This window comes from Barbus barbus (genome assembly GCF_936440315.1).
Source record: "Barbus barbus genome assembly, chromosome: 18".
Lineage (NCBI taxonomy): Eukaryota > Metazoa > Chordata > Actinopteri > Cypriniformes > Cyprinidae > Barbus > Barbus barbus.
Window position 1 is genome coordinate 30,294,688 of NC_136746.1, and position 23,405 is coordinate 30,318,092.

A 23,405-nucleotide genomic window follows, 5' to 3' on the forward strand; every position below is an offset into this window, starting at 1 on the left:
GTCAACCCCCATCCCACCTGTGCCCCCTCAAAAATAATAAGTGCATGACGCCCCTGATGACAAGCCAGACAAAATGGAAAAGGTAGGTATAACACTATAACTTAACCGCAGATATGAAGGTTTGTGTGTGTGTTTGTGACCCGAGACGCTGGGATAGACTGCAGCCCCCACAAACCTGCAGAGGATGAACAGATTGAAAAATGGATAATAAAATGAATGCTATTACATAATATTTGGTAATGGACTGCAATATACAAATAATATCTCACAGCGCAGGTGATCTCAGATTTTACTATCCTTAGTGATGGATGAGAAACCTGTAAACACACACACACACAAACACACACTCAATCATTCCCCCATACATATTAGTACAGATATACACTCACCTAAAGGATTATTAGGAACACCATACTAATACTGTGTTTGACCCCCTTTCGCCTTCAGAACTGCCTTAATTCTACATGGCATTGATTCAACAAGGTGCTGAAAGCATTCTTTAGAAATGTTGGCCCATATTGATAGGATAGCATCTTGCAGTTGATGGAGATTTGTGGGATGCACGTCCAGGGCACGAAGCTCCCGTTCCACCACATCCCAAAGATGCTCTATTGGGTTGAGATCTGGTGACTGTGGGGGCCATTTTAGTACAGTGAACTCATTGTCATGTTCAAGAAACCAATTTGAAATGATTCGAGCTTTGTGACATGGTGCATTATCCTGCTGGAAGTAGCCATCAGAGCATGGGTACATGGTGGTCATAAAGGGATGGACATGGTCAGAAACAATGCTCAGGTAGGCCGTGGCATTTCAACGATGCCCAATTGGCACTAAGGGGCCTAAAGTGTGCCAAGAAAACATCCCCCACACCATTACACCACCACCACCAGCCTGCACAGTGGTAACAAGGCATGATGGATCCATGTTCTCATTCTGTTTACGCCAAATTCTGACTCTACCATCTGAATGTCTCAACAGAAATCGAGACTCATCAGACCAGGCAACATTTTTCCAGTCTTCAACCGTCCAATTTTGGTGAGCTCGTGCAAATTGTAGCCTCGTTTTCCTATTTGTAGTGGAGATGAGTGGTACCCGGTGGGGTCTTCTGCTGTTGTAGCCCATCCGCCTCAAGGTTGTGCGTGTTGTGGCTTCACAAATTCTTTGCTGCATACCTCGGTTGTAACGAGTGGTTATTTCAGTCAAAGTTGCTCTTCTATCAGCTTGACTCAGTCGGCCCATTCTCCTCTGACCTCTCGCATCAACAAGGCATTTTCGCCCACAGGACTGCCGCATACTGGATGTTTTTCCCTTTTCACACCATTCTTTGTAAACCCTAGAAATGGTTGTGCGTGAAAATCCCAGTAACTGAGCAGATTGTGAAATACTCAGACCGGCCCGTCTGACACAACAACCATGCCACGCTCAAAATTGCTTAAATCACCTTTCTTTCCCATTCTGACATTCAGTTTGGAGTTCAGGAGATTGTCTTGACCAGGACCACACCCCTAAATGCATTGAAGCAACTGCCATGTGATTGGTTGATTAGATAATTGCATTAATGAGAAATTGAACAGGTGTTCCTAATAATCCTTTAGGTGAGTGTATATACTGAATATTGTCATTAATAAAACAGATTTAGCATAAAGACATAGTGCAGCAAAGAAACACTTATCTTTCTTGAAGGAGACTTTGAATGTTTTATGATCATGTTTTGTGTTCTGTGACATTTTAGACCTCAGTGCAATGATCCATCAAACACTGATTTGTGCTTTAAGTTTGTATTTTTTCACAGCTAAACTGATCTGTTCTGAGAGAGTGAAGAGCATGTCATTGTTCTCTACAGGTTGAGTTATTGTGACGTCACAGATGAAGGTTGTGCTGCTCTGGCTTCATCTCTGAGATCAAACCCCTCACACCTGAGATTACTGGATCTGACTGAGAATAAACTAGGAGATTCAGTGAAGCTGCTTTCTGATGTAATACAGGATCCTCACTGTAAACTGGAGACACTGTGGTAAGATCATATATGACACACTGTAAAGTATATTGTATGTGAAGTGCAGAATAAATTACAATTTTGAAAACAAAATTACAAATCCAAAAACAAAACAACAAATGTTAAAAACAATAGCAAATCTAAACACAAAGCAAGTCAGAAAACACAATGACAAGCCAGACAAAACAGAAAAAGTAGGTATTGTTTGCAAATTGAATACTTATCACTGATTGGACGAGGCATCTGTCAGTCAAGATGTACAGAAAGTAAAAAAAAAATTGTGTGACCAACTTTGTTTCTTGTGCATGTGTGGACCTCTGTGTTCATTTTAGCCCTTTTTTTCCAATAGTAAAAACATTAAATTGATTACTTGTTTACACGTAGAGCATATAGACCATCAGACAAAATGACAAAAGAAATCAGTCTCATACTGTAAGTGGAGAGTAAAGACAGTGAACGAAGCTTTTGACTCCAACCCGAGTACAAGCTCAGAGATGTTTATTTTAAACAAAAATTCAACATTCAAAATATGTAAATAAAGTGTCTGACAGGTATTTAATAGTGGGAATAAACTGCCTAATGGTTATCAGAATCAGAATGAGCTTTATTGGCCAAGTATGTTTACACACACAAGGAATTTTTTGTAGGGACAGAAGCTCCACAGTGCAACAGAAAGACAGCAACAGGACAGGACACAGATAATAAAATAATAATATACAAATATCCAAATAGGCAATGTACAAAGCAGCAAAAACACAATATATAATATAGACAACTATGTATGTACAGGTCAAGTATGTGCAAATTAGAAATTAGAAAATAAAATTAGTGAATGTGGTGAATGGATATTATTATAGTAATATAGTAATATATGGATGTATTATAGTTATGTGTTCCACATTTATTGTTGAGTGTTCATGAGATGGATTGCCTGAGGGACGAAACTGTTTCTGTGTCTGGTCGTTCTGGTGCTCAGAGCTCTGTAACGTCGACCAGACGGTAACAGTTCAAAGAGGGAGTGTGCTGGGTGTGAGAGGTCCAGAGTGATTTTACCAGCCCTTTTGCTCACTCTGGATAAGTACAGTTCTTGGAGAGTGGGGAGGGTTGTACCAATGATTCGCTCAGCTATCCGGACTACCCTCCGTAGTCTTCTGAGGTCAGATTTGGTAGCTGAGCTGAACCAGATAGTTATTGAGGTGCAGAGGATGGATTCAATTATGGCAGAGTAGAACTGTTTCAGCAGCTCCTGTGTCAGGTTGAACTTCCTCAGCTGGCGAAGAAAGTACAACCTCTGCTGAGCCTGACAATGGAGTCTATGTGAATATCCCACTTCAGGTCCTGAGAGATGGTGGTGCATCAGGAAATGAATGACTCCACTGCAGTCACAGTGCTGTTCATAATGGTGAGAAGGTCCGCAGCCTTTCCCCTAGCATTTCAGTCTCTATATGTTCATCCGTTGAGCGTACCGCAAAAAAAACAACCTATCTCTTACACCTATGTAGGAATTATACATTTTATAATATTAATATGTAATTTAAAGCAATAGTTTAATTTAGCTCAAAGGGAATCATTTATGATTTTATAGGGATTTGAACAGAATCAGTGTTACGGCGATTCACTGAACGAACCGTATAACAAACTCTGTACTGGATATTAAAATCCAAATATAGTGAAAACACTATTAAACAGCATTGTAACAAGATCGGCAGATTAAGACATTAACTTGTGAGCAGAAAACACAAGATACTTCTCTTTTCAATATAAATCAGATTTTATTTATATAAACCTAAGACATAAACTAATCTAACATATGAACACAAGCATTCACACATTCACACGTTGCAGAAAGAGAGAGAGTGTCACGGTTCATGAATTCACTGGTTTCTTCATGTCTCGTGCATTGTTGTTCTCTGTGTGTGTGTGTGTGCTTGTGTGAGTGGGCGTCGCCGCTCAGTGCTCATCAGCGCGCCAGCTGATCTCATTACCCGCACCAGCTGCTGCCAATCCACTCACCTATAAAGTCTCACCGCACTCTCCTGTCTTTGTCAGATCGTTGTTTGATGTCCTCCGTATCGTGCTTCGTGTGTCGTCTGCTTCAGTGTTCCTGGTCCTCGTCTGTCTGGAGTCTTCGTGGTTTTCGTCTTCTGGAGGTTCACCGGCACTGGGTTCACCATCACCACTCATCATCAGCACGCTGTCCATCTTGTCCCTGCGTCGCCTGCCCACCCGAGAGACTTTGGTTCTGTGTGTTGTCATCTGACCTTATTAAATCCATGTTTGCTTGCATCCTTGCTTCCTCCAGATTACTTCCGTGACAGAACGATCTGACCACAGATGGAAGCAGCAAGCGGGTCCTCTTCCCTTCTGGAGGAGTTCATCCGTTGCAGCGTGTCGCGGATGGACACACAGGAGAGGAACATGACCGAATCGGGTCGGGCTATTCAAGCTCTGGTGACGCAGGTGTCCGAGCTCACCCAGCAATTACAACATCTGCGAGTTCCCACTGCGTCACTCACACCGCCTACTCCCCTCGTACCACCTGAGAACGTCTCCCTGTCAGAGCCCCGCCTACCCACTCCCGAACTATACAAGGGTGAGCCAAGTTTTTGCAGAGCATTTTTGACTCGTTGTTCGATGCATTTTTCCCTGCAACCCAGAACCTTTGGCAGCGAACGGAGCAAGGTGGCATTCGTGCTCACCTTACTGACGGGGAGAGCGGCGCTATGGGGAACGGCGGTGTGGGAGAACCAGGATCCATGCTGTGCCTCGTTCCAGACACTCTCCGCCGAGATGAGGAGAGTCTTCGACCGTGCGGTCGCGGGAAGAGAGGCGGCCCGGGTCCTGGCGGACCTCAGACAGGAGGAGAGGTCGGTGGCCGACTACTCCATCGAGTTCCGGACTTTGGCGGCAGAGTGTCAGTGGAACGAGGAGGCGCAGTGGGATATGTTCCTGCATGGGCTGGCTGACCGCGTCCAGCGGGAGATTTACACACTGGATCTGCCGCCCACCCTCAATGGCCTGATCGAGCTGGCCATTCGGGTGGATGCCCGTCTCTCCAGAGTGGGAGGCCGTCCGGAATCCACTCGAGTTCATGCTACCACTCAGGAGTTATGGGCCAGCGGCAGGGACGTGGTCAGTCCCGTCCACGATCACGAACCCATGCAGGTCGGGCGAGCTCGGCTTTCCCGGGAGGAGAGGGAGAGGCGGAGGTCCCAGGGCCTATGCCTTTACTGTAGCGCGGCAGGACATTTTGCTTACAACTGCCCGGCTAAAGGGGCAAGCCCGGCAGTAAGGTTGAGGCTACTGTCGGGTGGGATCTCTGCGGAGAAGACCTCATCAACATCTACACTCCTCCCGGTAAGACTACGATGGTCAGTCCACACTCACGACTGTCAAGCACTACTGGACTCTGGGGCCGAGGGTAATTTTATGGACCACACGTTTGCACTCAAGATTCAAGCTCCCCTTCTACCCCTCACTCAGACCATCGCTGTTCACGCTCTCAATGGCCAAGCCCTTCCCATCATTTCCTTCACCACTGGACCCGTCACACTCATTGTATCTGGCAACCACTCCGAAACCATCTCATTCTACATTCTGGACTCCCCCCTGGCACCCATTGTTTTAGGTCACCCTTGGTTCACCAAACACAACCCCAGGATCGATTGGCAGCAGAGATCAGTATCGGAGTGGAGCAGTAAATGTTATGAGTCTTGTCTTATGTCTGCTTGTCCGTCTGTTTATGTTTCTACGTTTCAGGAGGAGGCAGTGGATTGGTCAAACGTGCCCACGGAGTATCACGACCTGAAGGAGGTGTTCAGTAAGTCTCGGGCTGCTTCTCTCCCTCCGCATCGTCCCTATGACTGTGCTATAGAGTTACTGCCAGGTACGTCTCCGCCTAAGGGCAAGTTATATTCACTTTCTGTTCCAGAGAGAGAGGCTATGGAGAAATATATTTCTGATTCTCTAGCAGCGGGGTTCATCCGTCCCTCCTCTTCTCCAGCGGGGGCGGGGTTCTTTTTTGTGGGGAAGAAGGACGGGTCCCTGCGACCTTGTATTGATTACCGGAGACTGAACAACATCACGGTAAAGAATACTTATCCTTTGCCGTTAATGTCTTCAGCCTTCGAGAGATTGCAGGGAGCGTCTATTTTCACAAAATTGGATTTACGTAATGCTTATCATTTGGTCCGCATTAGGAAGGGGGATGAGTGGAAGACTGCTTTTAACACCCCTAGGGGGCACTTTGAATACTTGGTCATGCCCTTCGGGCTGTCCAACTCCCCAGCGGTCTTCCAGGCACTCGTCAATGACGTGCTGCGAGATATGGTAGATCAGTTCATATATGTTTACCTGGATGACATATTGATTTTTTCTTCATCTCTCCAGGAACATGTGCAGCACGTCCGGCGAGTGCTTCAGAGGCTGCTAGAGAATGGGCTTTTTGTCAAGGCGGAGAAATGCGCTTTTCATGCACAGTCTGTTCCTTTTCTAGGGTACATTGTGTCGTCCGAGGGAGTGCGCATGGATCCTGACAAGGTTAAGGCTGTGGTGGAGTGGCCAAGTCCAGATTCCCGTAAGGCCCTACAGAGGTTTCTGGGCTTCGCCAACTTCTACCGGCGTTTTATTCGCAATTTCAGCCAACTAGCCGCGCCTCTGACCGCCTTGACCTCCCCCAGGACTACGTTCAGGTGGTCAGACGCAGCTGAGGCTGCGTTTGCCAAACTGAAGGGCCGCTTTGTTTCAGCCCCCATCTTAGTCACCCCTGATCCATCACGTCAGTTCGTGGTGGAGGTCGATGCGTCAGAGGTGGGGGTAGGTGCAGTGCTATCCCAGCGCTCTCCGGCGGATGACAGAATGCATCCATGCGCGTTTTTGTCCCATCGTTTGTCCCCTGCCGAGAGTAATTATGACATTGGTAACCGAGAGTTGTTGGCAGTCAAGTTAGCATTGGAGGAATGGCGTCACTGGTTAGAAGGGCCGGGGGTACCTTTTATCGTATGGACCGATCATAAGAACTTGGAATACATTAGAACTGCCAAAAGATTGAACTCCAGGCAGGCTCGGTGGGCACTTTTTTTCGGACGTTTTGATTTCACTCTCTCGTACCGCCCGGGTTCCAAGAACATCAAACCCGATTCCTTATCACGTATTTTTGACCGTTCCGATCGCCCGTCTACTCCCGAGTGCATTTTTCCAGAGACACTAATTGTCTCCACACTCACATGGGAGGTCGAATCGAAGGTCAAAACAGCCTTACAAGGGGTAACGCCTCCGGTCGGCTGCCCACCGAACCGGTTATTTGTGCCAGAGGGATTACGGTCCAACGTTATTCAGTGGGGTCATTGTTCCAATGTGGCTTGTCATCCAGGAGTCAGTCGCACTACATCTTTAGTCAAGCAACGATTTTGGTGGCCACTTATGGCTCGTGATGTTCACAGTTTTGTTTTGGCTTGCTCAGTTTGTGCCACTGGTAAGACTTCCAATAGACCCCCAGATGGGCTCCTTCAACCACTGCCGGTCCCTTCGAGACCCTGGTCCCATATCGCTCTAGATTTTGTCACCGCCCTCCCACCCTCTCAGGGTAACACGGTAGTTTTAACCGTGGTGGACCGATTCTCGAAGGCGGCCCACTTTATTCCCTTGCCCAAATTACCCTCAGCCAAGGAGACAGCGGTAACAGTCGTTGACCACGTCTTTCGGTTACATGGCCTCCCGACGGACGTGGTTTCCGACAGAGGTCCCCAATTTGTGTCCAAATTTTGGCGAGAGTTTTGTAAGTTGCTGGGTGCTACTGTTAGTCTGTCCTCAGGGTTTCATCCCCAGAGCAATGGTCAAACTGAGAGAGCCAACCAGGATTTGGAGAGAACGTTGCGATGTCTGGTCTCCAAGAATCCTTCCTCATGGAGCCAACAACTGTCAATGGTGGAGTACGCCCACAATTCGTTACCAGTGTCATCTACGGGCCTGTCTCCGTTTGAATGTAGTATAGGTTACCAGCCACCAATTTTTCCTAGTCTGGAATCCGAAGTCGCGGTTCCCTCCGCCCACGCCTTTGTCCAGAGGTGTCATCGCACTTGGACTAGAGCCCGCGAGACTCTACTCCAGGTGGGAGCGCGCACCAAGGCCAAGGCCGATCGCCACCGGTCTAGACCTCCCGTATACGTCGTCGGTTCCAAAGTGTGGCTTTCTACTAAGAACATTCCGCTCCGCTCCGTGTCTAATAAACTTGCTCCTAAATTCATTGGCCCGTTCGCTGTCACCAAGATCATTAGTCCGGTGACAGTCCGCCTCAAACTCCCTCCAGTGTACAGGAGGATTCATCCCGTTTTCCATGTGTCCAAAATTAAACCTGTGTTTTATGCACGCATAAATCCGCCAGCCCCGGTTCCCCCACCGCCGCGACTCGTAGAAGGGGAACCCGCTTATTCGGTCAATCGTATTCTGGACTCTAGGCGGAGGGGACGCGGATTCCAGTACTTGGTGGACTGGGAAGGTTACGGTCCGGAGGAGAGAAGTTGGGTACCTGCTAGAGACATTCTGGATCACTCCCTTATTGATGATTACAATCGACAGGTAAGGGAGTCTGGGAACGCCAGGAGGCGTTCCTAGGAGGGAGGGTACTGTCACGGTTCATGAATTCACTGGTTTCTTCATGTCTCGTGCATTGTTGTTCTCTGTGTGTGTGTGTGTGTGTGTGTGTGTGTGCTTGTGTGAGTGGGCGTCGCCGCTCAGTGCTCATCAGCGCGCCAGCTGATCTCATTACCCGCACCAGCTGCTGCCAATCCACTCACCTATAAAGTCTCACCGCACTCTCCTGTCTTTGTCAGATCGTTGTTTGATGTCCTCCGTATCGTGCTTCGTGTGTCGTCTGCTTCAGTGTTCCTGGTCCTCGTCTGTCTGGAGTCTTCGTGGTTTTCGTCTTCTGGAGGTTCACCGGCACTGGGTTCACCATCACCACTCATCATCAGCACGCTGTCCATCTTGTCCCTGCGTCGCCTGCCCACCCGAGAGACTTTGGTTCTGTGTGTTGTCATCTGACCTTATTAAATCCATGTTTGCTTGCATCCTTGCTTCCTCCAGATTACTTCCGTGACAGAGAGTGAGGAAAGGATGAGTTTAAGAGAATGGAAATGTGAAATCCCAAGTTTACAGCAATATGTTCAATTGCATAGACCTGAACAACCATCAATCACTTATTTAACCCTCGTTTTGAGTTTCTCAATGAGGCTAAGATTTATATTAACTGCACCTGATTCAGTTAGAATTTGGAGGTGTAGCTTGCCTGCTTTGCCTTGTTAGGGGGTTTCCTTTGTGTCGTCGTTGCTGACGGGGGTTTCCCGAAGTGTCTGATTGGCTGGAAGTTCAGTAGTCTTTGAAGTGACGTCTTTTGGGCGTTGGCTGAGGATGCAGAGTTCTTTCTGGTTGAAGTTTGAAGCGGGTCGGAGCTGGACTTTGTAGCAAACTTACATTAGAACACGAAACTCCACGGAAAGAAAATAAACTAAAGTAAAAGAATAAAAATAAAAGGATGTAACGAGACTATGTTGCTTTCCTTCTCATTATGGCACGTGGGCCAGAGCACGCTCAAAGAGCAGCACGCGGTGAGAGGGACGAGAGTACGAGAGCTAAGAGAGAACAAAAGAGAAAGAAAGAAGGAGGGACAACAGTTTTAAACTCGCTTCTGGACACATCCCATCTGGATGTCTTGACCAATTAGATACTGTCCTTGCTTGGGGTATTGCTTTGTTTCTCCACCCCTCTAATAAATCTGTTCATTCAGAGGTCTGAACTTTACAGGCTCGTGCAAAGTATACCTTTTCAACATTGATTTTTATAACAAGACTATGATGCATTTGACAAAGAATTGATTGGAAGAAACATTTAAAGCATTAATTTTCAAACTCATAGATACTAAACATGAATTGGAATCCCTCAGCTATTCAATAATGATTAAAAAGACATACATATTATTTGATTAAAACATGATATGTGGGTACAACATAAAAATGTCCTTTTAGGATGATTTTATGTGCATATGGAGAAGAAAGTCTTTGTGCAGTTCTAAGGAGAACGAAGGCATGTTCTTTAGACAAAGGAATGTTGGTTTGGACTGTCTTCTATGTGTGGAGACATGCCCAAGAGAGTCTGTAGCTAGTGATTTCCTATCACAGGTTTACATGTGAACATCAGTCTTGATTACTTGCAACAAATTTGACAGTCTCCTTCTTGAATTGGGATTATCAATAAGTGTTCGTTTGTCTCAGTGTTGCAAGTTGTTTGGTGAAAGAGGCTTGCTAGTTGGGATTGCTTGCTTCAAACTGGATTTATGACGTCCTGTTCCTTAAGGCCTCTCTGCATTCCAGCTCCTCAGGTTTCAGTGTCCTGATGCATCTTAAAATTGTCTGATTCAGTCTCTGATATCCTACACCTATAAAACATTATTATAAGATAACCGTTGTGAATCAGGCTAAAGTAAGGAGATAGTTTTGAACACTGGCTGGTAATGTACTGTATTTTCTCAAATACTGATTTCGGATCATATTTAACCAAAAAAAATTACTGCAGCTTTAAGTTTATACTTTCTCTTTACTAATGGATTCACAGCTAAACTGATCTGATCTGAGAGAGTGAAGAGTGTGTCATTGTTCTCTACAGGTTGAGAGATTGTGGCGTCACAGATGAAGGTTGTGCTGCTCTGGCTTCAGCTCTGAGATCAAACCCCTCACACCTGAGACGACTGAGTCTGTCTGGGAATAAACTAGGAGATTCAGTGAAGCTGCTTTCTGATGTACTACAGGATCCTCACTGTAAACTGGAGACACTGAGGTAAGATCATATATGACTCTCACATGAAGCACATTTAAAGTAAATATGAAGTGTTCAGCCTCAGGTTTTTAGTATTAAATAAACAGCATAGTAAAAGTGGAATTAGTTCTGATGTTCACTGTAGTTTATATGTAGATGATATCTGCATTTGATACAGAAGCAAGGACATGAATACCATCAAGGGAAAAATGCAACTGAAGATAAACAAAATACAATCTTGGTCAAAACAGAACGGTTTCAAGTTCTCACAAACAGAAACTGTCTGTATGCATTAGGGATGTGCAACAGCGATCGAGTACTCGGCCGTGACAGCGATGATCGATCATGAAAACGATGATCGTGGAGGAAAAAAAACAATTCTGATTGGTTCTAGCATCACTTTGGGCAGCACCCTGAGCTCTGATTGTTTATCTTGCAACAGCATGCGGTTCAAAGTATAGATGTGAGAAGAGAGAGAAGCTTGGCTTTGAAGTCACGTAGTGATGTCTGGGTTAGCTACATACATATCTGATTAATCTAATATAGGATGCGTTGGGATATTGACATTTATTTACATGCTGAATGCGCTGCATATTACCAGTGTTTTCATACTCAAATGCAATGCCCGAAATTGACTGAGTTATTTGAGACGGTCATATAAATTTTAGATGTTTCTTTTTATATACTGATCCTATAATAATGTAGCAGTGATTTTTATTTCGTCATATTTGTTCAACAATTTTACTTAAATTAAAATTGTTTTCGTAATGGCTTCAAAAACACGCAGACGATTTTAAGAATCACTTGATAATGTAGATGAAAATGTAGCGCACATCTGCCAAAAACATGAATGACATAAGCATTATAATGAGAACTTTATATAAAATGTGAAATCTATAGTAAATCCTGTCCTTACTCGTGTTTCAGCGCTGTTGAAAGCGCTCTCTCTCTCTCTCTCTCTCTCTCTCTCTCTCTCTCTCGCTATAGCGCATAACATATGCAAAGTTCAAACATATGCATCCTTTTGTGTAGATACAAGTTGTAATGTTACGTTTATGTTATGTATCTAGGTTATCTGATTAATACCATAGGAAGTGTCATAGAACGGGTTTCAGTTTATTGGCATAAAGTCAGCTTCACCTCAGGCAGCTATTCGTTTTTAGATGCTTATTCTGTTCTCACCAATGCGTCACTTAAGCAAAGGGTTAACAGATAGCGAACAAAGAAAAATCCAGAAAGCAGTATTGTGACCTTGGTGACTTTACTGGTTATTTTCAACTGTAAAACTACAAACAAAGAAGAAAATTATGTTTAAGCATTACATTTATATCTATGACATATACAGTTAAACAATACAATGTACATAGTTTCTTCACAACATTACTTTAGCTTTGTATATACTATAAATATATGCATGTTGTGTTAAACAGAGAAACCTAACGTTCCCTTAAACCGTTAGCATGTAGCATTAATTATTAAAGCAATTTGTTTTCCCACAATAAATGCAGTATCAATTTCAACAATTAAACAACTCCTTATGGACATCAGTATGTTTTAACAGAAATATGGCACTTGTGGACATATATATCCAAGGCTCAAACGAAGAAATCACCCACTCAAAGTACATTGCGTTTTAGATGATCTTCACTGAGAGAAAACGAAAGTGAAAGTAAACATGTCACGAGTAGTACCTTAAATGTCCAGTAGGTGGCGGGTCAAAAACACAAAAGATATATGCAACAGCACGATGCTTCTTTTTTTAATAACATTACTGCATCATAATCATAATCTAACAGTGTTCTAATCATGTGTTCATGTTTTGATAGACATGTTTTCATGTCATAGTTTTATTTTTAACATTCCTTTTCATAATAGTCTTCAGATATTTTCATTATCTCCATTACGGCCATGCCCCGCCCCTGAGTACTCATTAATAATTTTTGAAACCTATCGATGATTGAAATAAGAAATTGCCAAAAATGCCCATCCCTAGTATGCATTTCTGTCAACTTCATTCCTTGCACTATGAACTAGCGTGCTGCACACACGCAAAAAAATTAGTTGGGAAAGCCATTTGATTGTATTGTAGTAAAAAGGAAAGAATTGCAATGCTCGGGTAAAGCGCTATAGAGCTGCTGCTGCTACAGAGTTAGAACCGGTGAATGCGGTTTACAGGTTTCATAGAAAGAGAATGATGTGCGCCAAACCCAATACTTCAATGGTTGCGGATGAAATGAGTTAGATTACCACGAGAGCAAACGCAGTGACATGTGAAATAAAAGCTCCTCATGTATTAAAGAAGAGTGGCTTGATTAAGTGCTGGAAATAGCGGAGGATGGGCACAGAACGGGAACAAAACTCTTGAGACATTTACAGTCACACACAGGTGTATTGTGCAAACTGTACTTCATAGCCATGTTTAGATAGCTATTGAAGAATTCACTTTTATTATATTTAACTTACAGATCTCAGTTTAAATGCTTCAGTTTGTTTTCTATTATCTTCTATCTGTTTAAATGCTTCATTGTGTTGATATTATATTATATTACATTATATTATATTAGCTCTATATTACAAACCTTATAAATAATTGACCTTGTTTTTAATGGAGTCACTTATGCTCATCAAGGCATCAAAATACAGAAGAAAAACAAAAACAGTAATATTATGAACTCTTAGGTTATTGCAATTTCTAATATTGGTTTTCTATTTTAATATATTTTAAAATATAGTGTGTTCCTGTAAAGCAAAGCTGAATTTTCAGCTTCATTACTCCAGTCTTCAGTGTCACATTATCCTTCAGAAATCATTCTAATATTCTGATTTATTATCAGTGTTGAAACTGTTGTGCTGCTTAATATTTTTAGAACCTTTTTTCTTTGATTCTTTGATTAGGCTAATAAAAAGTTAAAAAGAACAGCATTAATTAAAAATATAAATATTTTCTAACAATATATCAATATATCAATAATAATATAAGTCTTTGCAATCAATTTTTATCCATTTAACACATCCTTGCTGAATAAAAGTTTTAATGTAAAAAAATAATAAGAAAGAAAACATTTACTGACCCCAACCTTTTGACCAGTAGTGTATATTGCAACACAAAATTTCTGTTTTGAATAAACACTGTTCTTTTTAACTTTTTATTTCTCAAAGAATCCTGAAAAATATCACAGGTCCCAAAAAAATATTAAGCAGCACTTTTTCTAACTTTTCAACTTTTTCCAATATTGATTATAAATCAGCATATTAGAATTATTTCTGAAGGATCATGTGACACTGAAAATTCAGCTTTTCTTCATAGGAATAAATTATATGTTAGGAGTTTAGGGTTTTTCTGGTTTTCCTTTCAGTTCTGTTTTGCCCTTATTTGGTTTTTCCTGTTCTAGTTTCCAGTCATCAGTTAATCAATCATTCTCATCACCTGTGTTGTATTAATTATCTCGTTTACTCCTTTGTCCTGTTCCTTTATAAGCACTCTGTTTGGTTTGTTTCATCGTCCTGTCTACTCGTTAATAAATGGAAAAAGTGAGTTGATGCCTCGTCGTCTTCCGTGTTCGCTTTAGTTTATCTACAACCACATATTCCGTAACATTGTATTTCAAAGTATATTAAAATAAATAACTTTTATTTTAAATTAAATTTTTATAAAAAAATACAGCCTTGATGAGCCTAAGAAACTTCTTTAGAAAAATGTACTGATCCCAAACTTTTGAATGGCAGTGTATTGTACTGTAATAATGTTTTCTCATGGAACCTAAAATATACATCATTTAGTTACATCAAGGGTCAAATCAGATATAAATAACATTAAAGTTAAGAGTTACACACTTTTTCGTGATCGCTGTACAGGTCTGGTATAAAGAATGTTTTTGCTCAGGTGCCAGAAATGTCCGCCCAATAGAGAAAAGTTTTGCTCAGCAAGAAAAAAAATCAGAGGGAACAATGAACTAAGTCATTATAAAGAAATAAAATAAAAAATAAATATGATAAAATATGTATGTTTATAATCTATGTCAAATATATTATAACCTAGTGGATAATTCAGCAGCAAAAGTTATTCTAGACATATTTACGGACTTGAATATGTTTGCATTATGAGAGAGTTTCTAGAATTATGAACAGGCAATTTTGCCATTACAAATCCCATCCATTTATTCCATATTCTTGAATCAAAGTCATTTAAATAGTTTTAAGTTATTGAAATAACACATTTTGCACACTTTTAAAGCCGAGTACACAACTAATTAATATCTAAAATCTAAAATCTTTTATCTTCTAATATTTAAAACCAAAGATTTGTTTCACGGAAACAGTGTTAATTTTGGCAAGTCTTAGTCTTTATCTTGAGACGAAAATACTTAATAGTCTTAGTCACATTTTAGTCATTTGAGTCTATCATAGTTTTAGCCTAGTTTTAGTCGACGAAAAGTCATTGCATTTTTAGTCAAACTGCAGTTGCCAACATTTATTTTGGTAGCTATTTTATATGTAGTATTTAAACAAAAACAGTCATCAATTCTTCTCTCTTTAGACCAAATCAATTAAGCTTAGTTATGAGAAATTTGAATCAAGGATTGAATTTGGAAAAACTGGAATAAATTTTAATTTTTTGGTAGAAATATAAATTAAACTAATTTTTCAGATACAGTAGGTTTACTTAAGTATACATTTATTTAACATCTTTTGTTGGTTAACATTTATGACAGATAATTAGGAATGCTGTCCATTTAAGATGGAAGGTATGCATGTAATGGCCTACTGACATACATTCAGTTTTCACCCACCTGTTTAAGCGCACTTAAACCATAACGGACTGTATTACCGTGAGATACTCTACATGAGAGACATTTGGACTGCTGTGTGTGTATTTGAGCACTGAGAACTGATCGCGCGCTGTATGAGAACTGAAGAAGTGGAGCGGGCGCGAGAGAGAGCACTTCTATCAGCGCGTTTCCGCCTATCGCACCTTCACTGACTTTAAGTTAATCGACAATGAATTGTGACTCCCGGGAAAAACGGGACGTCTGGTCACCCACTCCCTAACCCTTCGGTTGCTGAGGCCATTGTTTCAGATCGCTAGTTCGCGTTTTGGTAGCCTATCCGTCCACTGCGGCTGCCATACTGAGACTGGATATGCAAACGCACCTTATCCAATGACAGAGACGCACATTCTGAAAGACAAGTCAGTTAACTTAGCCTATAGGATGTATTTTGAATGTCCGGTAGTCCTCAAATAACATTCTAGTCCCGCCTCGTCTTGTTAACGAAGACGCGCATAAATTTCGTCATAGTTTTTATCATCAGATATTAGTTTTAGCTCGTCAACGTCTCGTCTTAGTCACAGAAAAAAGGTTCGTTGACGAATATTTTTCGTCGTCGTCTTAGTCAACGAAATTAACACTGCACGGAAACAGCAACATTTTCAAACCGTATTTTTGAGACTGTCTTTGGTACACTGCAGTTTTAAGGAGAAAATACTCCTTAAATGTTTTATGATCATGATTGTGTTCTGTGACATTTTAGACCTCAGTCCAATGATCCATCAAATACTGATTTGTGCTTTAAGTTTGTACTTTCTCTTTAATAATGGATTCACAGCTAATGTCGCGGTCCTACTCCACCCGCTCCGAGCAGGATTTGAACCACAGTCTCCAGCGTGGGAGGCGGGCGCTCTAACGAGGAGGCTAAAGTCAGTTAGAGCGCCACTTGAGAGTTTAACCTGCACAGCACTTACCCGCTGGCCTCTGCTACACTAAACTGGTCTGATCTGAGAGAGTGAAGAGTGTGTCATTGTTCTCTACAGGTTGTATAATTGTGTCGTCACAGATGAAGGTTGTGCTGCTCTGGCTCCAGCTCTGAGATCAAACCCCTCACACCTGAGAGATCTGGATCTGTCGAGGAATAAACTAGGAGATTCAGTGAAGCTGCTTTCTGATGTACTACAGGATCCTCACTGTAAACTGGAAACACTGTGGTAAGATCATATATGATTCACAGATGCTATGTAGTAAATAATGTCATCAATTAAGACAGATCTGCATAAGACAGACATTTTGCATAAAATACAGATATTGATAGTTCCCTTCCAGGAACTTCGAGCTGCGTCGAAACGCATATGGGAACGCCTTCAGCGTGACCAGGTTCTGAATATGATGTGTAATCAGTCAAACAAGGGCGAGGCGTCACGGGCGGGGTGACGTCACGACCAGGAAGCATATAAGCACGTGCGGCGGAGCCGGCTTCAGCTTTTTGTCATTCAGCGAAGCGCTCTGTGTGTGTCAGTCTTATTTACTGTTGTTTGTCCTAGTTTTAAGTGGAAAGCATTCAGTATCATGCCAAAGCCAAGGGCAAGCTCAGGGGTGAAGCTTTCAGACCACGTTTTGAGTCGTGTGTGCATCCTTGCCCTCGCTATATCACGAGCGAGGACACACACGATTTTTGCGTGGTCTGCCTGGGTGCGGAGCACGCAGAATCGGTCTCCGCACCCGGAGGGCTCTCTTCGAGAAGGGAGCCTTCGCGAGCTCCCCACGCGGTGCCGGTCCCGCTGCTGCCGAGACAGAGCGGCGGCTGCACTCGTGGGGCTCGCAGGCTGATCTGGCTGGCGAGTGTGAGACGGGCATGTCCTTATCTCCTCCCGTATCCGCCAGATCTGGCGCCCCGTCTCTCGGTGTGGAAGCTGTCTCTTCCCCCGAGACGAGGGCTCAATGCTTCGTCTCTCTTCCTCCGAGGAGGTTGATGTGACAAGCGTTCACGAGGTTTCGCCGCCTCTGTCACCCCAATATGATATAACTATGAGCTTTGTAAGCTGCAGTGTTTGCACAAGCATAAAATGAATAAAGCCGGTCCGGCTTCTGCCTTTAAATCAGAGAAAAAAAAGGCAGAGCGGCGGCTGCACTCGCGGGGCTTGCGGAGAGAAAAAAAAAGAGAAAAAGGCTGATCTGGCTGGCGAGAGTCAGACGGGCATGTCCCTATCTCTCGGTTTGGAAGCGGTCTCTTCCCCCCGAGACGAGGGCTCAACGCTTCGTCTCTCTTCCTCCGAGGAGGTTGATGTGACAAGCGTTGACGAGGTTTCGCCGCCTCTCTCGCCCCAGAGAGCTACTTCTACACAGGAGCCTTCCGTTTTCCCCGATCTCCTCACCGAGGTGTCGAGATCGTGGGTGAAATCTTTTCGTCCCGGCCATTCGTTCCCGCGGGAACTGAATGAGCGCGGGTATGCGGCGATGCCGCGGGTTGAACAGACGCTTGCGAGCTATCTGTCTCCCTCTACGGCATCGCCTTTGAAGGCTCCTGCTCTGCTTACAACATCTTTGGTGGGCAGAGGGTATGCGCGCTCTCTAAACTCAGGTGGCTGCTGGGCGGGCGCAGCCTCCTCCGCATACCAGCTCCTCGCGCAAAAGGTCCTGACGGGTGAGCCCCAGGACCGCGGAGGGCGACCCCTACTGGGGTGGAGTGGCTTGCACCGCGGCACTCGGTGACCACTTCACCTCGGTGCCCTCCAGGGACTTGTCTGCTGACCCTGCCGCTGTTCCAGGGCACAGCCGGTCCCAGCGAGTATATTTCTCAGGTTTGTCCGCCCGGCAGCGCGGAGCCGAGAAACTCGCCTCAGCCGCCAGATTACGCGTCTCATTCCGGTGCGCCGCATCGAGTCTGGCCGCTTCTCTGAACCCAGAGGTCAGTCTCGAGAGACTGATTCCCTTAGAAGATCATTGGGCAGCGAGCTGCCGAATGTGTCTCTTTGGGTCCTGCCTTGCAGGGTCTGGTTCGTTCAGAGGTCCTGACGGGTGAGCCCCAGGACTACAGAGGACGACCCCTACTGGGGTGGAGCGGCTTACACCGCGGCACACGGTGACCGTCTCCCCTCGGTGCCCTCCGGGGATTTGTCTGTCAACCCTGCAGTTCCAGGGCACAGCAGGTCTCAGCGAGTATTACTCTCAGGTTTTTCCGCCTGTGATTTCAGCGGGCCTGAGAAACTCGCCTCGGCCGCCAGATTACGCGTCTCCTGCCGGTGCGCCGCAGCGAGGCAGCGGTCTGGCCGCTTCTCTAACACCAGAGGTCAGTCTCGAGGGACTGATTCCCTTAGTAGATCGTTTGGCAGCCTGGCAGCGACTGCCGAATGTGTCTCTTTGGGTCCTGCGGACGGTAGAGGCTGGCTATTCCATCCAGTTCGATGGGCCACCTCCGCTGTTCAACGGGGTCTGTGTGACTACGGTCCGCCCGGAGCAGGCTCTGGTCTTGGAACAGGAAGTCGATACTTTGCTGAGGATGGAAGCCATCGAGTTGGTTCCTCCTCACGAAGCCCACGCCGGCTGCTACAGCCTGTACTTCATTGTTCCAGAGAAGGATGGGGGGCTGAGGCCCATACTGGATTTGAGTCTTCTGAACCGCTCAGCCAGAAAGCTGAAGTTCAAGATGCTCACTGTCAGGCAGATCGTGTCTCAAATCAGGTCCGAGGACTGATTTGTCACGACAGACCTCAAAGATGTCTATTTCCATGTACCCATCCTTCCCTCTCACAGGGAGTTCCTGAGGTTCGCTTTCGGGGGCAAAGCGTATCAGTATCGGGTTCTTCCCCTCGGCCTAGCACTCTCACCCCGCACTTTCACCAAGTGTGTGGATGCGGCACTGGTCCCGTTGCGACTGCAGGGCATCCGCATACTCAATTATATCGACGATTGGTCGATCCTCGCTCAATTAGAGTGGGTGGCGATTCGGCATCGATTCGGATTCGGTTCTCGCCCACATGAAAGATTTGGGGGGTTAAGACTAAACGCCAAGGAAAGTGTGCTTTCTCCAGCTCAGAGAACCACTTATCCAGGTGTAGTGTGGGATTCGACCACGATGCACGGCAGTCGAGAGAGTGTGAGAAGGCCAGCCATTCACTGTCAAGCAGTTTCAGAGACTGCTTGGGCTCATGGCAGCTGCGTCCAGCATGATTCCTTCTGGCCTGCTGTACATGAGGCCCCTACAGTGGTGGCTCAAGACCAAGGGGGTCTCCCTGAGGGGAGACTCGCTCCGCGCTGTCAAAGTGTCACGCCGCTGTCTGTGCCTTAGACATGTGAAGGAATCCTTGGTTCTTGTCCTGGGGGCCCGGTGCTGGGAGCTCCTTGTCGCCGCATCTCGCTAGCGACGGACGCTTCCCTCACCGGTTGGGATGCGGTCATGAGTGGCCACCCTGCCCGCGGTCTGTGGAGTGGTCGCCACCTGACGTGGCATATCAACCAGCTAGAGATCCTAGCTGTGTTCCGTGCGCTCAAGCACTTCCTCCCAGACCTAAGAGATCACCACGTGCTGGTGCGCACCGACAGCACGGCAGTGGTCTCTTACAGCAACCACCAAGGAGGTCTGTGGTTCTTTATGTTCAGATCTTTATGTGGGAGCAGGCGTCCTGTCGAGACAGGGGCCGAGGCCCGGGGTATGGATGCTTCACCCTGAGGGGTGAAGCAGATGTGGAAGGTTTTGGCCAGGCACAGGTGGACCTCTTCGCCACTCGAGAGTCAGCGCAATGTCCCCTCTGGTTCCTCCAGCTCCTCCGGGACTGGACGCTATGGTACAGACGTGGCAGAGGCTCCGTCTGTACGCCTTCCCCTCGATCGCTCTGCTCCCTGGAGTTCTGGCGAGAGTGCACCGGGACGAGGTCAGTCTACTGTTAGTAGCACCGTTCTGGCCGGGCCGAGTATGGTTCTCGGACCTGATATCTCTCCTCGACGGCACTCCGTGGGAAGTGCCTGTCAGGAGGGACCTCCTCTCACAGGCCGGGGGCACCGAGGTGCACCCTCGCCCGGAGTGATGGAAGCTGTTGGTGTGACCCCTGAGGGGGCACAGCTCATAGCTTCCGGTCTGTCAACCGAGGTTGTCGAGACCATCCTCCAATCCAGAGCTCCCTCTACGAGGAAACTGTACGCCTTGAAGTGGAGGCTCTTCACTTCTTGGTGCGGGGACCGAAAGCTCGACCCAGTCAACTGCCCCGTTGGTGCAGTATTGGAGTTCCTGCAGGCCCGTTTCTCCGCAGGGGTAACCCATTACACTGTTAAGGTCTACGTGGCAGCTATTTCGTCATACCACGCCCTTACCGGTGGCCAGTCAGTGGGTAGACACCCCCTGGTTACACGTTTCCTCCGCGGTGCGCTGAGGCTGAGGCCTCCGGTACGATCTCGTCCCTACGTGGGATCTGGCTGTGGTTCTGGAGGCTCTGTGCAATGCACCTTTCGAGCCCATTCAGGAGATAACTGAGAGACTCCTCACTATCAAGACCGTTTTCTTATTGGCTATCACCTCTCTGAGGAGGGTGAGTGACCTTCAGGCCCTGACTACGGCCTCTATTCACTTTGCGCCCGGTTCGGCAAAAGTATTCCTCTACCCCCGCGTGGGGTATGTTCCGAAGGTCCCATCGGTCATTCCACAGCTGGTCGTACTGCAGGCCTTCTGTCCTCCTCCCTTCGGGGAGCCAGACCAGGAGAAGCACAACCGTACGTGTCCAGTGCGAGCACTAGACGCATACATCCACAGGTCCTCCCTGTGGAGAAAGTCGGACCAGCTGCCCGTGTGCTATGGTCCGCCTAAGAGGGGTCTTCCTGCTACGAAGCCCTCCTCTTAGTAGGTGGATTGTGGGTGCCATGGCTTTGGCATACGAGGCCTCTGAGCTCCCCCCGCCAGTGGGAGTCAGAGCGCACTCAACCCGAGGTGTGGCGGCCTCCAAGGCCTTCTGGGCAGGTATTCCATGCAGGACATCTGCAACGCAGCTGGGTGGTCCACGCCCCTGACTTTCGTTAGGTTCTATGACCTCGACATCCGAGCCACTCCCGGCTCCTCTGTCCTTTCGTCCTGACACCAGGCAGGGACTTGTCAGTCTGGCGGCGTTGGTATCTCGTTCCCATATGCGTTTCGACGCAGCTCGAAGTTCCTGGAAGGGAACGTCTCAGGTTACTTATGTAACCATGGTTCCCTGAAGGGAACGAGACGCTGCGTCGCGTTGCCACACTTCCGGCATCCCTGCCAGCGCTTGCTTCATGACTTGAAGCTGAAGCCGGCTCCGCCGCACGTGCTTATATGCTTCCTGGTCGTGACGTCACCCCGCCCGTGACGCCTCGCCCGTTTGACTGATTACACATCATATTCAGAGCCTGGTCACGCTGAAGGCGTTCCCATATGCGTTTCGACGCAGCGTCTCGTTCCCTTCAGGGAACCATGGTTACATACGTAACCTGAGACGTTTTCATTCACGTGACCGGCTCGAAGACTTGGAGGGAAAAATATAACTGCTGCACAAGTGTGTCAATTTTTCATCTGTTTCCCAGCCGCAAATATTTCGATCACCTCTCAAAAGAATAAACAAAGGTATTTCTGAACAAAATGCAAGTTTTGGCCATTTGCAATCCATATTAAGCACCCGCGGCAATATTTCAATCATAAACAGTGTGACAAAATGTTGTAAAAACACTTAAAAGTGCCTTAATATATTTAAAACAGTAATATTAAAAGATCAAATTCAGTAATCAGCACATTAATGATGCACAGTTAACACAGGCAAGCAGATGAGGCCGGGAACATGAAGGCAATCCTCTTAACGGTTCAGTGTTTTCCTTCTAATGGTTTTCTGTGGGAAGACATTTAATGTGAAACTTTGCACACTGCGTTTATATTCTGGCTTCATCTTCTTGCCTGCACAAAATATACATCATCAATAAGGTGTCCACTGAATCTCACCTTTTAATATCTGCGTTTTACTACATTATTACTTGATGTAATCTGCGTAAAAATAGCTGATGGTCAGTGCAGCTAAGCTTTGTTTTTCCCGGCAGCTGGGCGTTCCTATGATGGTGTGACGTCACGTGAAAACTATCAATAGTGCATATAAGAAATATAACTTATCCTGTTTGAAAGAGACTTTGGATGTTTTATGATCATGATTGTATTCTGTGACATTTTAGACCTGTGTCATTGTTCTCTACAGGTTGAGGGATTGTGGCGTCACAGATGAAGGTTGTGCTGCTCTGGCTTCAGCTCTGAGATCAAACCCCTCACACCTGAGAGAACTGTATCTGTCTGGGAATAAACTAGGAGATTCAGTGACGCTACTTTCTGATGTACTACAGGATCCTCACTGTAAACTGGAGAAACTGTGGTAAGATCTCTCTGATAGTCACACATGTCTTTGTCCTCACAGGGCTCTAGACTCATTCTTTCCCACTGGTTGCTCTTTTGAGACTAACTTTCCCGGTTTGCTGCAGGAGTACATAATTTGGAGCACATAATTTTATTTAATTTTTTTGCTACAACATGCATGCTGAAAAAAATTAAAGAAAGCCTCCATAGCGTAACGTGAGATAAACAGCAAAGATAAGCTTTTTAAAACAAAAGCAAAAAGAAAAGTAAAACTAAACTGGCTGTCGCTGACAGGACTTGCATGTTTTGTTTGTTTTCCACAAGAATACCAACATGTTCACCTTCTGTGATTTAAGAAGTGGTCTTTTAATTTATTTTAGTGTGGAAATCAAGTATTTCATCTGCCATCATTTCCTCAATATTACTGTCACATTCGCGCTCGTACTGACGCGGCGAGTATAAACCCGTCTCTACACCTGAAGCGCTCGCACTG

The 23,405-nt window shown here is 45.4% G+C and overlaps 1 protein-coding gene across 4 annotated transcripts in view; it reads left to right on the plus strand.

The window, feature by feature from the left end:
* The window catches only part of LOC306884617 (NACHT, LRR and PYD domains-containing protein 12-like), a 56,515-nt gene that overhangs the window by 25,545 nt on the left and 7,565 nt on the right, over window positions 1-23,405 (plus strand). For 3 of the 4 annotated variants that reach the window (XM_079440629.1, XM_079440630.1, XM_079440632.1), the window contains 4 exons: window positions 1,844-2,014; window positions 10,655-10,825; window positions 16,614-16,784; window positions 22,761-22,931. In XM_079440629.1, coding sequence (XP_079296755.1) covers window positions 1,844-2,014; window positions 10,655-10,825; window positions 16,614-16,784; window positions 22,761-22,931 — 684 coding nt within the window. Of the gene's footprint in view, window positions 1-1,843; window positions 2,015-4,045; window positions 4,098-10,654; window positions 10,826-16,613; window positions 16,785-22,760; window positions 22,932-23,405 lie in introns of those variants that run through there. The other variant, XM_079440631.1, reaches the window with a different exon arrangement.